Here is a 17,084-nt window from a genome sequence, read left to right on the forward strand (position 1 = left end):
AAGGTAGACAGCAGTGTTAACTGCTTCAGCCCACAAGGTTTTGGGGAAATCTTTCTCAAACAGAAGGCATCTGGCCATGTCCATTAAACTCCTGTTCTTTCTTTCACTAACCCCATTTTGCTGAGGTGTGTAGACATTGGTGAGCTGACGTTTGATGCCAGCATCATTACAGAGGGCTTGAAACTGAGCTGAGGTGCACTCAGCTCCATTATCTGACCTAATGGTCTTCAATTTGCAACATGTTTCTGTTTCAGCTGCAGCTTTGAACTTTGCAAACACTTGAGCTACTTCTGACTTGTGCTTTAAAAAAAAGATCTAGCAATATCTGGTATGATCATCAATAAAGAGGATGAAGTACTTATTTCCATTCAAGGATTCTGTTTTCATGGGACCACAGACATCTGTGTGCACCAATTCCAGCTTGCTTGATGCTCTCCAGGTTGTGTTTGTAGGAAATGGAAGCCTGGCTTACTTTCCCATTTGACAAACTTCACAAACATCTTCATTCTGAACTGTCTTGGTGAAATTTTCAACCATTTCCTTGCTGACCATTCGAGCCATAGATCTAAAGTTGGCATGACCAAGTCTTTGATGCCAAAGCTTGGTGTCTTCTATTGAAGCAACATGAGCTGAGTATGAATCATCTGACCAGTTGACTTCAAAGCATTTGTCACTCATGGTGACTGTCATGAAGCTTGAGCAATTTGGATCAGTGATTTGGCACTCCTGGCCCTTGAACACAATAGAGTATCCTTTCTCTAGTAATTGAGAGATGCTAAGAAGGTTCCTGTCAATCTCAGGTACCAACAGCATATTTTTGATGATTTTGTCACCTGTGGCAGTGCATATTAGCACATTTCCTTTGCCTTCAGCCTTGATGAACTGACCATTTCCAATTTTCACCCTAGTTTTGCAGCTTCTGTCCAAGGTTTTGAAAATTGTTGCATCTGGTGACATGTGATTTGTGCAGCCACTGTCCAACAACCATCATTTTGAGCCTTTGCTTTGACTAGATGGACATGACACAGCAAAGACCTGTTTTTCATGGTCACTGGTGTTTTCAGCCACTCGAGCTTCTTCACCATTATGTTGTGGTTAGTTTTGGCCAGGTCTTCCTTTTTCTTTACAGACCCTTTCAACATGGCCCTTCTTCTTGCAGTGTTGGCACACAGCATCTAGCCTGAACCAACATGTGGTCTCTGGATGACCAGGTCTTTTACAAAATCTGCAGAGTCGATCTCCTCCTCTTGCAGCATCAGGCTTAGGCCTATTTTTCCAGTTCTTCTTGCCTTTATAGGCTGAGGTGCTTGAGGCTGTTTTGGCCTTAGCTTGGAAAACACCCTCCTGGTGCTCTTCCATTCTACTGGCTCTCCTTTGCTCCTGAGCATAAAGAGCATTGATAAGCTCAGTTAGGGAGATGGTTGCCAGGTCTCTCGAATCCTCTAAGGATGAGATCTTTGCCTCATATCTTTCAGGCAATGTTGAAAGCACCTTCTCCACAATTCTTGCTTCACTGAACTATTCTCCTAGTAATCTTATGCTGTTGAACACAACCATTATCCTGTCTGAGTATTGTTTCACTATCTTATCTTCCTTCATCTTGAGATTTTCAAAGTCTCTCCTCAAATTCAACAATTGCTGCTGCCTTGTTCTTTCAGTGCCTTGGAACTCCTCTTTGAGCTTGTTCCAGGCTTGCTTGGGAGTCTCACAAGCCATAATTCTAGTGAAAATAACATCAGAAACACAGTTCTGAATGCACGACATGGCCTTGTGCCTTTTGGTTCTCTCATCTGCATGTTGCCTGATTTGAGCCATTGTTGGATTGGCTCGAAGTGAGGCTGGCTCGACATCAGTGTTGACAACTTCCCACAGATCAAAGGCCTGCAGGTAAGTCCTCATCTTGACAACCCATATGTGAAACCCCTCACCATTAAAGACTGGTGGTGCTGCAGAAGAAAAGCCTGATGAAGCCATTCAGTTTACTACAACAGGTCCTCTAAGATGAAAGCTCTTGATACCAATTGTTGGATCTTGAAGCAAAGCAGCAAGCAAAACAGGAAGCTTGTGTAGCAAGCCTCGTGGCTTGTGGAAGAAACAAAGACAGAGTTTTAACAAGAACAGAAAAACGAAAGCAAAGAAAATGGAGCATAAGTTGAATGAAATTCAATGATTTTTCATTAACTGAAAAAATGGCATAATGCCAATACATAAAACCAAGCTTTTTGCTTGTCAAAAATCAGCATAAAGTCAACTAATCTATACCAACTACCACTAATACATTGGAACTTACAAAACTAAGCTTGTACACTTAAGTATAGTTGGTCATCAGCTCCTACATCATCAAATTACATCAAATTCAAACTAAACTTAGTTTAAAATAAACTAGAACACATTACATAAACTATGGTTACAAAAGAAACAAAATAAACAGCTTCAGCACAGTGGCTTGGCAGCTTCTGGTTTTGGCCTGCTCTGCTTGTTTCTGTTGGCTGGTGCATGAGCTGCATGGAGGGCCACATTCTAACAATAGTATTAATTCCCATCTAGCATACGTCTCATGTGAGTTAAATCCAGCTCACACCCTAAATTCAACATACAATTTGACTCTACATACAGATCCTCCAAGCCTTTATCCATCTATAAAACAAGTCACATACCCCTACTCATATAACAACTCGACATCTTTCAACCACCAATAATAACTCACCGCATCCCATGGTGTGATAATGGGTGTGAACCATTATCATTCCAATAACTCTCCGTACCTCCACGGTGTAAGTCGCCTTGTCAATCAATTTCCAATATTTTGTGTTGTAACAAATTTGATATTTGAGAAAGAAAGAAAGAACCCGTTAAACCAATGCAAAATTTTATTAAACAACAAAAATAATTTACAGGTGGGCCATTAATGTTCACGGGGCACATATAAAATAGTAATATAGTAAAATTAAAATTAGTTAACGCGGAAAAGGTAGATCCAATCTATAAAACTGTGGGACGATGAGCAAGGAATGACCCAAACTCAAAGTCAAAGTGCAGCTTCTTCTTCTTATCTTCTAAAGGCAAACAAAATTGCAGGTCAGTTTACCAATCTTCTCTTCCATTTCTTCTTTTCTTTGGTGATCAGTTTTGTATGTCTGTCAAGCTCTTGTTTGATTTCTGTGTTTGGTGCATGTATTGTAGTATATGTTTCAGATCTTTAATCACGTGTGTTATTTCTCTTTTCTTTTTCCATACAGATTTATTTAATTTTCAATTTCTTTTAGTGAGTTTCTATATTTGCAGGGTAAATCACAATAACATGTACTTAAACTGATTCAACTTTAGATAATAACTTAATTTATTTTATTTTAATCATTAAATTATATGTGCTTCTGTCTCGTGCTAAATATTTACTAAATTATACGTGCTGTCAGTTCATTTATCCATGTAGGTCAATATATATTTTATTTATGTAACTGGCCGCATAAACATCCATACATTATTAGACATTAAAAACTAACAATTAGGACAATCAACTAATCATACGTTATCATGTGTCAGATCTCATCCTGAATTGCCAGATAAACTTTTGTGGTATCATACTTCACACTTAAGCTAAAATGCTAACGTCTGTTACCAAGGCAAGTGGGCCAGGGTTGGCCGAGGTACAAAAGGTGGAATGGGCAGCTAAAGAGATACATTTAGCAGATGATAAACATATAGTGTCTGAGTTGCCAAGATGTCCAAACTGCTCTTCATTGATTGCATTGTATTTGCAGGGAAATTATGAGCTGACAGCTATTCCTCCCTTATTCTTTCAGCGCATGCAACTTCTCCAAATATTAGATTTGTCCCGTACTAGCATCAAATCTTTGCCCAAATCTCTTCCTAAGTTGGTTGCATTAAAAACACTCTTGTTACAAGGTTGCGATCTCTTCATAGAACTGTCACCTCAAGTTGGGAAACTCAAAAATCTTGAACAGCTTGATCTCGATGAAACTCAGATCATGGATTTGCCCAGAGAGACCGGAAAACTACTCAAGTTAAGACAGTTGAAAGTATCATTCTATCATTTATGTGGCAAAAAGAAGTTGAAATCGAACATTTTGATTCACCCTCAGACGATATCAAATCTCTCACAACTTGCAGAGTTAAGCATTGATGTGAATCCTGCAGACAAAAGGTGGGATGATTCTGTGGAAGCCGTTCTGAAGGAAGTATGCAGCTCAAAAACATTGAGGACTCTTAGCTTGTACCTGCCCACGTTCCAACTTTTAGATGATGCATCATTGATATATCCTTCCTTGTCACGATTTAGATTTACTGTTGGCCATCATAAAAGGAGAATCATATCTCGTGTACCTCATGAAGTTGAAGCAGAATTCAGAAAATGGGACAAATGCTTGAGGTTTGTGAATGGTGAAAACATCCCAATTCAAATAAAAGCGGTACTGAAATATTCTAATTCATTTTTCTTGGATCACCACACAACCGCTATGAATTTATCTGAATTTGGGATCGAGAATATGAAAGGGCTAAAATTTTGCTTGCTGGCAGAATGTAATAAAATGGAATCCCTAATTGATGGAGAGATGCATTATGGAAGAAATGAAGATGACCAATCTGAATCTGACCCTGGTTCCGTACAACACATGCTTGAATCCCTAGAATATTTGAGCATTTATTACATGGAGGATTTGCAGTGTATTTGGAGAGGAGCAGATAGTTTTGGATGTATGTCTAAGTTGAAATTCCTGGCGCTGCATGCATGCCCCCAGCTGAGTAAAATTTTCAGCCTTACTTTGCTTGAAAATTTTATCAACTTGGAGGAGATAATTCTTGAGGACTGCCCCCGAGTCATTAGCCTTGTAAGTCATGCATCCGTCAAGCCTATCATGTCTGATAAAATATTTCTTCCAAGTTTGAAAAGATTGCTGCTTCTTTACCTTCCTGAACTGGTCAGCATTTCTAATGGCCTATTGATAGCACCAAAGTTGGAAAGCATTGGCTGTTACAATTGCCCAAAGCTTAAAAGTATATCAAAAATGGAATTGTCAAGCAAAACTTTGAAGATAATCAAAGGAGAATGTGAGTGGTGGGAGGGTATGGATTGGAACGAAACAGAGTGGAGAGATGGGCCAGGTTATCTGATGCATATCTTTTCCCCTATCGATAACCAGAAAGATGTGATGACCCAAATGGTAGAAGGTAGAGATCCACATGAAGCAACCATACAAAATGAAGATCAACAACTAGGTAATAAATCTTTTGACCTTTTTCCCCCTTTTCATTCATCATCTAATTTATTAGCATATGTCTGGGATCAATTTAGTGAGTACTTGAACCCTTTTTTTGGGAAATTGTGTAGTTCTTATCATCCCAAGAAAAGCTGGCATAGCTGGCTACAAAAAGTACAAACTAAAAAAGCAGTAAGCCAAGAAACTTGGAACAGACAAAGCTCCGGAAACATCCTTTCATATTTCTGACCAAATCATATAAATGTTGGCAGTCCCAGCAACTGGCATGATAACTGAGATAAAAACCTTACTTTCTAGCCTTTGCTTTACCCAATAAAATTCTATGGTCCAGATCCAATCACTTTGTTGTCTCTGTAAACCGCAGAACTTGAATTCCAAACTTGCTGTGTGAAATCACAAGCAAGAAACAGATTATCCCTGGACTATTCAACATAATTACATAATTTGGACAGAGCTCTCCAGGAGCTAATCTTCTTTTAGTTGGCAGTCTATAAGAATGTCCTTGAGGACAGTGATTGGATTCCTTGGGAATATGGTATTAAACCATAAATCTATGCCAATAACTGTCTCTATATTCTCATGTATGTATATTATGGGAAATAATATGAGAAAATGCGCCCTCATTAACAAAAAAGTTTGCTGTTGACTGTTGAGAAGTGATGATTTTAACAGTTCTCATTTGAACATTGGTAGGCGATCAAAAGCCGCTTGAGGTTTCAACACAAGATCATCGAGGCAAGTGCTTGGGTAATTTTTCTTTGCAACTTTTATGAAACAACTTCTATTTTTGGTTTCTTTAACTCATTTAGGCATTTGTGGTTAATAACTGTTAGATTATACTGAGGAGAGAATGATGGGGACAGATGTGAAAGAACCTCCTTCGGGATGCGTATTTCCTTCCAATCCTTTATGTATGACTTCCCATGTAAGTACATATTTACAGATCAACCAAAAACAGCATATATGTTTTCTTCTTGTTTTATTCAGAGGTTTTACTGTCATGAATGTCTGTATTTCAACTGTAAGTAGCTGACATCTTTAAACCATCCCAATCATTTTTTCCCAATTCTTTGTGTCTTAATGAATTTGGCTTATCTAGATTATCTTTCTTCTTTTAAACAGAAAAGAAACTGTGTAAATCTAAGTTATACATGCCAATCTACACATACAAGTATTTGTAGCCAAGTGGCCAGAATTTTGTTATATTTTGGTCCATGTCCAGATTTGATCCCTCGTATTGAAGTCAATCTCTTCAACAAATGGCAGACTTATGCGGCATAACCTTCCCCTACTTGATTTCTCCCAATTTGCTGTTTGTTGGTTTTTATTCAAAATAATAATAATTTCTTTAAAAACATTGCATGCTAAGTTCTGATTTTTTCTTCCAACTGAATACCCTTTAATGTCAACAAACTTCCTTTTTAATGTTTTGAGATGGGCAAAACACATATTAAGGCGCTTTAGATTGCCATTTGATGTGTGTTGTGGGGCCAAAATTTTCAAGATGGCATGGTATGTCATCGCCTACTTCCAAATCATCATGTTAAGGCCGTTCCTTAACATTGTTAAGGATTTAACTGTAATCAACATTTTATGAAAGTGAAGGACTTAACTGATTTTATAAACAATCCTTGTATTGAGGAGCATGATAAGCCATCCCCACAAGGATATCTCAACCTTCAGCAACCAAATGTATTTAATTTGGTTTTGTTATTTTGAGTCTAATCTTATTGTCAGCCTCGATTTGCTATTATCATTACTCTGAATTTATTCAAATTTCAGGCACCAGAACAAGCAAGGAGCTTTACATCAGGGAATAACAAGAGTCTAGAAGATGATGAATGTTTTCTGGTTCCAAATATTGTTGAAGTATACGTAGATGAAGATGAACCTAAGGCCAAAAGATGGTCAGTTCAGCATTTTATTTTGATGTAAATTTTGAAGTGGCCTTCACTTCCTTAAACCAGAAAGTTTGCTTTGCTGCATTTGCTGACCCCATTTCTCCAATATAAAGTGCCTTCAAATTTCTTTCAGTTTTTGCGCCAAGGATGTAATTAAACTAGAGGAAATCGATTCTACAAGTGGTTTGGTTAAATAATTGAGCTTACGGATTACAAAAAGAAAAGTTTCATTAATGCAGTGGTTTTACAATCTGCAGGAACTGTACTGAGAATGAAAACATGGGTGTCATAGGTTCTGCAAGCAATACCACGCGAGGGAATAGAGCTGCAAATCAAATCAGAAGCAAGGTACTGGATGATGGTTATAGATGGGGGAAACTGGGGCAGAAAATGGTCAAGGGTAATCCCTATCCAAGGTGATTACTTCACCTAATCTAGTCCAGAAATTCTGAAGTTGCTAAACAGTTTTGTTTATTTTATTATAACTTTCTCCATGTCTTTTATCCACTCTGTATAGGTCATACTACCGGTGTTTGTCAACTTGTTGTCTAGCGAAGAAATATGTTGAGCGAGACCCCCAAGATACAAGCTTTTTTGTCACCACCTACCATGGGCTGCATAACCATGATGAGTGGAATTCCAGGGGGTTGTCTAAGTTGCACTCTCAACCTTGTATTGATCATAGGGCCAATAACGTGAAAGATGCTGCTGAGGCAGCGAAGAGTATCTGCCCTACAAAAGGTGGAGATACAGTACTCTTCCTTGATCGTCATATTATCAGTTTGATGCAAAATAGAGAGTAACGATTTTCATTGAACCTTGAATTTTACATAAATAGGAATGTTTTTATCATCTGTTTTGATGATTAATACTTGCGTCAGAAAATTTTAGAGGTGTGGAGTTTACAACAATTTTTGCAATCTGTAAATGATTTCTGTAGAGTGTGTTGATAAGTGCTTAGTGAAAGATTGAATGTAAATCAAGAGAAAAAAAAAAAAAGGGAATAAATCATTTTATATCAGTAATTTTATCATAAAAACTTCAGTGATGGAGAAATTTGCTCGACTTTTCTGTTTCTCTCATTGGCTTGCACTAGAAATTATATCAGAAACATTACATTTAACAGCAGCTATACAATGCCTAAAAGATAAAAGGCTATTTGAGAAAAATTGTTACTAAAGTCTGGTTCATTTGACATTGGCAGAATATGGAGATGTATTTCAAGCTTCAATACAAAATGAAGGAGCACACCCAGGTAATTATTTCTCAACCTTAATATTTCTTATTTTTTGCTGTCAACTATCCCTAAATACAGATATAGAAACAGAGATATCTGTGAGGAATGAGCATTTCTTGAAATATGTATCTTCCATGTCATTTTACAATTTGGGGGTTAATATTAATAAATAACTAACATAAAAGGATTGCATAAACCTGAATTTGTCTAGGGGCTTGTTGACCCAAGCCATGTACAGTATTGAAACTTTCTAGATTTATTTATCCTTATTTTTCTGTTCATTTGGAATACAAATATGCTCTTATTGATGCATTGTAAATTGGGAGAATTTTCAGGTATTCCTGAAGCTTCAATACAAGATGAATCCCAACAATCAGGTAATGTTGTTCAATTTGAGTCTTTGAGAAAATGTATTATTAGCATTTCCTTGTTTGACCCACCGAGTAACAATATTTCTGCTTCTTGTTGTACTAATCTTTTTGGCCAGTAAGTATTTTTTGTCTAGCTAATACAGTGTCATTCAATCATACAACTTGATAATTTATGTGTAATGAAGGAGAATTGAGTCCTTTAAGCCATGCTCAGCTCATGGATTAGCTATGTGAGATTGAAACTAGTGGTGATGGGAGATTGATAGCCTAGTGGTGAGATTGGGAATTACTGCGATTAGATTGAAATTAGTGGTGTGGTTAGAAGGAGCCAAACTGTGCCACAACATGCTTTTCCGATCAGCATGGTGTTGTATGATTGGACCTAAAAGGTGCCAACTGCACTGAAATATAGCCCCCGAATGAACCAGATTAGTCTTCTTTTGATTGATACTTTTGCTTTTCAATGAAGTTGGGTTCTCAAATGAGCTTAATTATGCTGTGCTTGATTGATATGATACCCTTGCCAAGGGTGAATGGGAGCAAAAGAGTCTGATAAATGAGTTAACACAAGGAAGAGAACCCAGGCAACTCCAAGTTTATCTAAATGTTCCTCCTTCTTCTTCTTCTTCTCATGAAACTCAAAAATTGTTAGTCCAAAAGATTCAAGCTTTGTATGAGAAGGCACTTTCAATGCTGAATTGCAATATTACTTCTTTGACAGTAGGAGTTGACCCACAACCCTCTGCACTGGAAATCATAGTGTCGGAGTCAACAGAGTCAACCCCACTTCCTCTTACTGGAAGCCCCTTGAGTGGAGACTTTGATCGTTATTTCAAAGAACAGTATCAGCTCCATTTAGATGCCTCCAAGAAAAGGTATGCAAGATAAAAACACAGGCACTTTTATAAAGGTATATACAACCATTATTTCATGCATTATAGGTTAATTATGTTTTATTCATTTACTTTTTGTTGTTTATTGTTTGCAGCGAAACTCGACAAGTCGGAGTAAGGCCTGGTACAGACTTGGCTCCTGATGATGGCTTCTGTTGGAGAAAAGATGGACAAAAAGATATCTTGGGAGCAAAATATCCAAGGTTTGCCAATCACCTTTAAAGCATGCATAAAACTCTCTGTACTAGTTTTAATGACATGATACATCAAATTATAAATATTTAAAAAAATTAAAGCGTAATATCAAGAGAAAGTAGACATAAAATTCTTTTTAATTTGATTTTTCTATCCACATTTTCACATGAATTATTTAAAATAAAAATATTATAGCATTTTATAGTAATATCTTTTTAGTTAATTGATCTGATAATTTTTGAAATTTATAATTTAATTGGTAAGTTAATTTTTTAAAACTATAATTTTGTTATATATTCAATTTGGTATTTTAAAGTTAATGATATTTATAAAAATATATAATATGTTGTAGAAAATTTGCTATTACCTTCTATTATTAATTGTTGATTTTTGTGTTATATATTAGTTTCTATTATTTTATCTAAAATAAATTTTACTTGACCTCTATTTTATTAATTGGTTACAAAATATTATCATTCACTATTATGTCATATATCATATATTATTATTTTATAATTATTTATCTTTAAATTTATAAAATTATTAACCTTTTACTAAGTATGTTAAATTTTTACTAATAATTTTATTTAATAAAAATTTCAACATATAAAAATACCTAAGTTGGAAATTGATTATAGATTGACATATCTATAGGATTTTTAATACCAAAACTTAATTTTTCTAAAACTATTAAAACCATCAATTTAAGCACCAATTCAATTATTAGAGACTAACCATTAGATTACATGCCAGTGTTATAGCACATGCTAGACAACATGTGGAACTACCACGTCATCTAACATATAGCGTAACATTATATCTATTATTATAATTTTGAAATTAAGAAAAGATAAATCATAGTTTTTACTATTTATCGTTTGGAGAAGTTTTATTTTAATTATCAAATTAATAATTTGGTCACCAAATTTCTATGTTTGTCAAATTTATTTACTAGTACTTTTTGTCTATGTATCTATGGTTCATTGAAACTCATTATAGAGGGTTAGGTTCGAATCTTATTATGTGTGTATATATTTTATTTTTCTGTATAAAAGATATAAAATGACAATACTTGTAAAACAATACAATTTACTTTGTAAAGTAAGGATATTTTAGTCATTACCTAATTAAATTGGTGTCCGATTGACTCATGACTTCAGTTGAGTTAAGTGCTTAATATCGATCCCCATCTAACTTTCACTTAGAAGTTATTCTCTCTGACTGTGTGTGTATATATTAATAAACTAGATATACTAAATTATGGCACAGTCACAATGTGGATAAAAAATAGAATTATATAACAAGTATATTTATAAAAAAGAAATTGATATAAATACTAAATATAGTTTTGGTTAAAATGGTAGAGGCTTGGGTTCAAATCCTATTTTATGTGTATATTTCTTTTTTTTCTATGAAAAATATATAAAATGACAAAAATTCCTTCAAAATAATATAATTTACTTTGTAAATTAATGGTATTTTAGTCATTACTAACTGAGTTAGTGTTCGGTTAACTCATGACACCAACTCAATCAAGTATTTAATTGAAATTTTGATAAATAAATTCAATTATCAAAACTATTAAAATTCATTACTTGAAACATTTAATATCCATTTTATCTAAATAAATTTAAATATTTATTGCATACTACATCAATCACTTAAGAAATTATAATTGAAATATGAAAATTTTTAATTTTAGACAAAATATTAATTATTTTATAGATGTTAGTGATTAAATTGTAAACTTTTTGACGTTAGATGATATAAATAAAAAAATTTTAAAAATTAACAATCCAAAATTGTCAAATTATCTTAATTTCATGATTTATATGGACATTTAAACGTAGCATGATGAATATTTTAACAATACCATGCAACACATGATAGATGTTATATTGTTTATATCATTCAATCATTTGTGACTAACGACTAAGAGATCAAAATTCAGTATCCTTAATTTTGGTACATAAATTGATCATTCTGGTAGTTGCATGACCAAGTCAAACCTGCTGAACACTTGGTCATCGTATGCCTTTTCGTTATCAATCATATATTACTGTTGATATTTGGTCTGCTTCAACTTTAAACCATTCAAATTGAAGAACCTTTTTGAAAGAGTCCTAGGTTGCAAAGCCTGACTTTTGTGTGTGTGTGTATGTTAACCATTCTTTCTGGATTGTAGAAGCTTCTTCCGGTGTACCTACAGACACATCCAAGGTTGTTTAGCGACAAAGATAGTACAAAGATTAGATGATGACCCAACAGTCTTTGAGATTACTTACTGCAGAAAGCACACTTGTAATCTAGCCTCCAATGTCATGCCTCCCACAGCACCTTCAAGAAATCAAGAACATGGAACCAGAATAGAGCCACAGCAGCAGCATAGCCAGCTACCAGAAGAAAACCAGAAACAACAATCACAAGATTTACTGGTGAGCTTCCAGAGAGGCCTTAAAGTTATAGCCCAAGACTTAGAGACACCTGACTGAACATATCCTTCATTCCCTAATATTTCATCTATAGTTCATTTTCATTTGAAACTTTTAGAACTCAATTTTGAATGAATGCACTTCTAGAAAAATGCTTCGAAGACCTTGTTTGTGTGTATGAATGTGTGATACTTCATTTAGCGGTCCAGCCTGATAAAGGAGCATTAGTTTCATTATCAGTTTTAGTGCCTCTTGTCAACTTTAATTTGTAAAACCGAAACTTTTTTCTTATGCCTATGCGTAGCTTACATTATAGACTTAACTTTTGTCATTTTTGTCACATTTGCAGGTTTTGCCATCAACACCTGGACAATGTGTAGAGCAGTCCTTGAATCATAAAAGCAACTCAGGCAATGACCAGAAAACTATCAGTCAGGAAGACAATAATTACACCATTGTCTGTCAGGCATCCTCACCTAGCCCTTCTGATTCTTCAACAATGATACCTCAACTTTCTGCAGCAGCACTTTCAATTGTATGTATATATCTTTAATTTGTATATTATTAATCTTGTTTATCCTCTTAGCCTGGTTGGCCTTCATCAGCATTTGATTCGATTTATTCAAATTTCAGGCACAATTACAAGCACGGGGATTTGAAGAACCTGCCAAACAAAATCAATGCAAGTACCTTTTTTTTTTTTTCATTAAGTCAACTTTTCAGTTCAACAATTTTATAAGCTACAGAATGTACATGAATTTTGTTTGTTGATCAGTATATATGAATTACTTGGAAAATCTTATAAAAATTCTTTGGGTATTGAAGTATACAAGAAACATTATCCGCCAATGTTGGGAGATGAAGTTTGGCGTCTAGACAGAATTGGTAAAAATGGAATTATTCATGTAAGGCTGGCCTCTGAAGGCATTAACACAGTGCAAGACTTCTTGAGAATGTCGGTCGTCAGTCCTGGTGAGCTTAGAAGGGTAAGGATTTGCAATCACTTGACTAGCCCAGAACCTGATATATGCCAATTTAGTGTATGTATTTCTTAAATATAATCATAAATGTCTTATTTCAAATCATGAACAGATTTTAGGCCCTAGAATGTCAGAGAGAATGTGGGATAATGCAATCAAACACGCCAGAACTTGTGTTATGGGAAACAAATATTATGTTTTTCGAGGCTCAAATTACAGAATCTTGTTAAATCCCATTTGCCAACTCATGGGAGCAGAGATTAATGGCAGTATATATCCTACTCACACCCTGAGTAATATTGACACAGTATGTTTTATGAAAAGCTAAATAATTTATTTATTTTGGGTCTTAAATATCTATTAGTCTAATATTCATTAAATTGTGAACCTGGCATTTGCAATTGCAGGTATATCTTGAAAAGTTGGTGAGACAAGCATACGTAAATTGGTCTTCCTTGGAAGAGATAGAAGGAATTTCCAATGAAATTATTGCCCTTCTAACGCAAGGTAATTCATTTTCCAAGGAACTTTCATAACATTAAACTTGAGCTTGTTTTCAGGGCCTTTTTAGTATTGTTTTACTTTTACATATAGAAATTTGCAGAATATGAAATTGCACTTAGAGTTCATTTACGCATAAGAGCTACTTTTTACCCCTTATTTGTCATCCTAAAATCAGTTATGACTTATCATTGTCAGATATCATGGCACAAAGGACGGGGGCAAATGTGATGAATACAATTCCATCTAATTTGCCTGCCATGCCTCCTCCTGGTCCTTGGTTAGCTGAACTTCCAGATCACCCTGTTTTGATGGACAACTCCAATGTAAGTACATATTAGCGCCCAAGGTATTGGTTTGAAAGAGGTGACAAAGTAAGCTTTAGGAGACGAGTAAAACGCGTCAATCACCTCTGAATGATGTTTCTGTAATATTCATTTTCATTCATAAGTTTTAGAACTCAATATTTAATATATTCAGAGTTCGAAAAATGTTACGGATCTCCCTTGTTTGCGTGGATGTTTGAGTAACATTTCACTTGGTTGTCCAGCCTGATAAAGGAGCATTAGTTTCATTATCCATTTTAAAGCCTCTTTCAACTTTAATCTGTTTTCAAAACCGACTCATTTAGTTTTTGTTTATCGATTTTGCCTATGTCTTACATTATTGGCATGACTCGTCTCTTTGTCCCATTTGCAGGTTTTGTCATCTCCAACAACAGGAGAATGTGCGGTGCAGTCTTTGAATCAGAAAAACAATTCAGGCAATGACCGGCAAACTATCAGTCAGGAAGACAATAATTCCACCATAGTCTGTCATGCGCCCCCACCTAGCCACTCTAATTCTTCAGCAATTATATCTGAACTTTCTGCGACCACACTTCCAATTGTATGTGCTTAATCTTGTTTATCCTCTTAGCCTGGTTGGCCTTCGTTAACATTTGATTGGATTTATTCAAATTTCAGGCGCAAGTACAAGCACAGAGTTTTGAAGAACTTGCCGAACGAAATCAAAGCAAGGGGAATTTACAATTGAAAGCATGTTGCTACAAACAGGACTCTAATTTAACTAAGAGTGGAAAAGCAGCTGATGCATATACTTGGAAGTGTTATGGCACCAAAGGATTGATTGGAAATAGAAGAAAAAGTTTTTACAATTGTGCACACCCTGGTTGCCGAGCTAAGAAGTCAGTTGAGAAGTCACTAGATGGGAAGAGCTTCATAGTGCTTTACAGAGCTTCGCATAACCATCCTGAGTCACTGCCTACTAGAACTTCATCACTATCTGCATGTTCTCACATTCGGGCTTCCAATCATCTTACCATCAAAATCCCGGATAAGTCCTTTGTCACATATGAAGGTGGACAAATGGATATGGTTGGATCTGTGTTTTTTATGAGATCAGCGGAGGATGAAACTGAACTTCAAACTTTAATGGATAAAAAATTTGATCAGCCTTCTGATGGACATAAAGCAACCGTTGGTGCAGGTGTTCGTAAGGCCAAAAAAAGGTTAGTCGAAACTTGGATCACCATTCTAACAATATTATAAAGTTGCCTCTTAGATTTACAAAGAACGATCTCAAAACTGAATGCTCTCTGTTTTTTTTTTTTTTTTTTTTTGGCTTGATCTAATTTAAATACTCAAATAGTTTCAGGAAACGTGCAAAAACAAACACTTTCAAGTTATCAAGCGTTACTAATTTTAGGGAGATGGTAGAAAGTTTCACCGGAAAGCATACGAATAAAGTACAGGAAGAAAATTTAATGAGAGGAATCCCTAGGAAGAAAGCATGGGATGCAAACCTAAAAGAAATCAGTGGCAATGATATCCATTGTGTATGGCAGAATGTAGACGGCCCGTATGAACCTGATGGGACGAGTCAATCGGAAATCATACAAGCTGATCATCCAATCATACGCTGCATTCCTAGATGAATATCTTGACTTGGGTTGGTACTAGAAACAATACTAATAATTTGAAAATACTTTATGCCTTGTTAGACAGTAGACACCCATTTGGCATGAGTTCATTCCGCACCTATCCCTAACATTATATTGAAAGAACGAAAGGAGAAAATTTGTATAACTGGCAAACTTTTTTAACTATTTCATAAATATGTATTTATAAATAAATAAAACTAATAAAGTTTTTTTCCTTTTTATCTAAGCTGCTGTATACATTGAATCACAATCACTGAAGTTAAAAATCTAGTACTCTACTACTCACATTAAATTACTTATTCATGCTTTCATCTTTTCGCTTGTATCAATGAAAGTTGCTTGTTTTATACATGCACGCCTACATACAAATGTGCATATATGTACTATACATGCATGCATGCATACATACATACATGTATAAACTACTTTCCTTTGTAGTTTGTCAATTGTATGATGGGGATCTGGGACTGGAAAGCCCGGCAGAGCCAGCTAGCCAGTTTGAGGAAAAGAGAAGTGAGCAGATGGATCTTCCATGCCCTGCAGAAAGCTCATTTTTGGTGGAAAACAACATTGTCACCCTAGAGGGATGGGACCATCTCCGTGGAGCCCGACCTGAGTAATGAGATTGACTCTTTTGAAACCCTGAAAATGAAATATGCTTAGCTGAATTCAACAACTAGTCACATGCCCTGTAGTGAGCTTGTTAATTATATATACATATTTCTTAGGTGACTTTGGGTCCATTTCAGAGTTATGATATCAATGAAGTTGCATTACTTTAAATGACTCCCATTATATGTAGGTGAAGACAGAAGATCCAACTTCAAGATTTAACATAAATATTTGGTTATTTTCCTTCTCTAATTATTCTTCATCATTTCTCGAATATTTTGTTAAGTGCCAATGAACGAAATGTACTTGACAATTAAAAGAAAAAAAAAGCAAAGCCCCATTCCTATGCAAACAAGACATCCCCTGTAACAGCCGATAATTAGGTGTACCTGAGGGAATGAGAATTGTTGAATTTTAATCAAAATCTACTACATTAAACTTGGAATCTAAAGTGAAACTGCACCCACCACATAAAACTTGTATGTTTTTTTGGTTATGATTAATTAAATTATTGAAGTAACCTAAACTCAGCAGTGTTGTTTAGATTGGGATTTGCTGGCTCAAACTTTAATCATTGTGAACAATAATGGAATGAGTTTGGAAGTGGTTTCATTTGTTGGGTAATGCAGAAGAATCCATAATTGGTGAAACCCGAAGTTTGCCAAAACCAGCCAGCATTACCTGAAAGGTACGTGATTGTATTGGTTGGGTCCAGTCGTCCAAAGACCTGTTGCTGTTGAGTTGGCCAATGGCTTGGTGGTCTTGGAACTGTCTAAATCC

General features: G+C 35.3%; 1 protein-coding gene across 5 annotated transcripts; it reads left to right on the forward strand.

Annotated features, from left to right (window-relative positions):
* The first annotated feature begins 2,940 nt into the window (after positions 1-2,940).
* LOC107951200 (uncharacterized) lies at positions 2,941-15,918 on the forward strand. 5 transcript variants are annotated; one of them, XM_016886148.2, is made up of 21 exons: positions 2,941-3,078; positions 3,544-5,238; positions 5,934-5,987; positions 6,074-6,165; positions 7,023-7,147; positions 7,399-7,557; positions 7,659-7,882; positions 8,346-8,396; positions 8,714-8,755; positions 9,471-9,624; positions 9,738-9,845; positions 12,023-12,272; positions 12,619-12,804; positions 12,903-12,951; positions 13,095-13,255; positions 13,362-13,556; positions 13,657-13,756; positions 13,949-14,076; positions 14,450-14,638; positions 14,716-15,260; positions 15,401-15,918. In XM_016886148.2, exons 2-21 carry the CDS (start codon positions 3,603-3,605, stop codon positions 15,684-15,686), a joined length of 4,734 nt encoding a protein of 1,577 aa, XP_016741637.1. In that variant the 5' UTR covers positions 2,941-3,078; positions 3,544-3,602; the 3' UTR covers positions 15,687-15,918. The 5 variants fall into 5 exon arrangements, with proteins under 5 accessions (XP_016741637.1, XP_016741638.1, XP_016741640.1 ...); XM_016886149.2 differs by having other exon boundaries at positions 9,474-9,624; XM_016886151.2 differs by having other exon boundaries at positions 5,934-5,975.
* Positions 15,919-17,084: the final 1,166 nt, after the last annotated feature.

This window comes from Gossypium hirsutum, chromosome A12 (genome assembly GCF_007990345.1).
Source record: "Gossypium hirsutum isolate 1008001.06 chromosome A12, Gossypium_hirsutum_v2.1, whole genome shotgun sequence".
Lineage (NCBI taxonomy): Eukaryota > Viridiplantae > Streptophyta > Magnoliopsida > Malvales > Malvaceae > Gossypium > Gossypium hirsutum.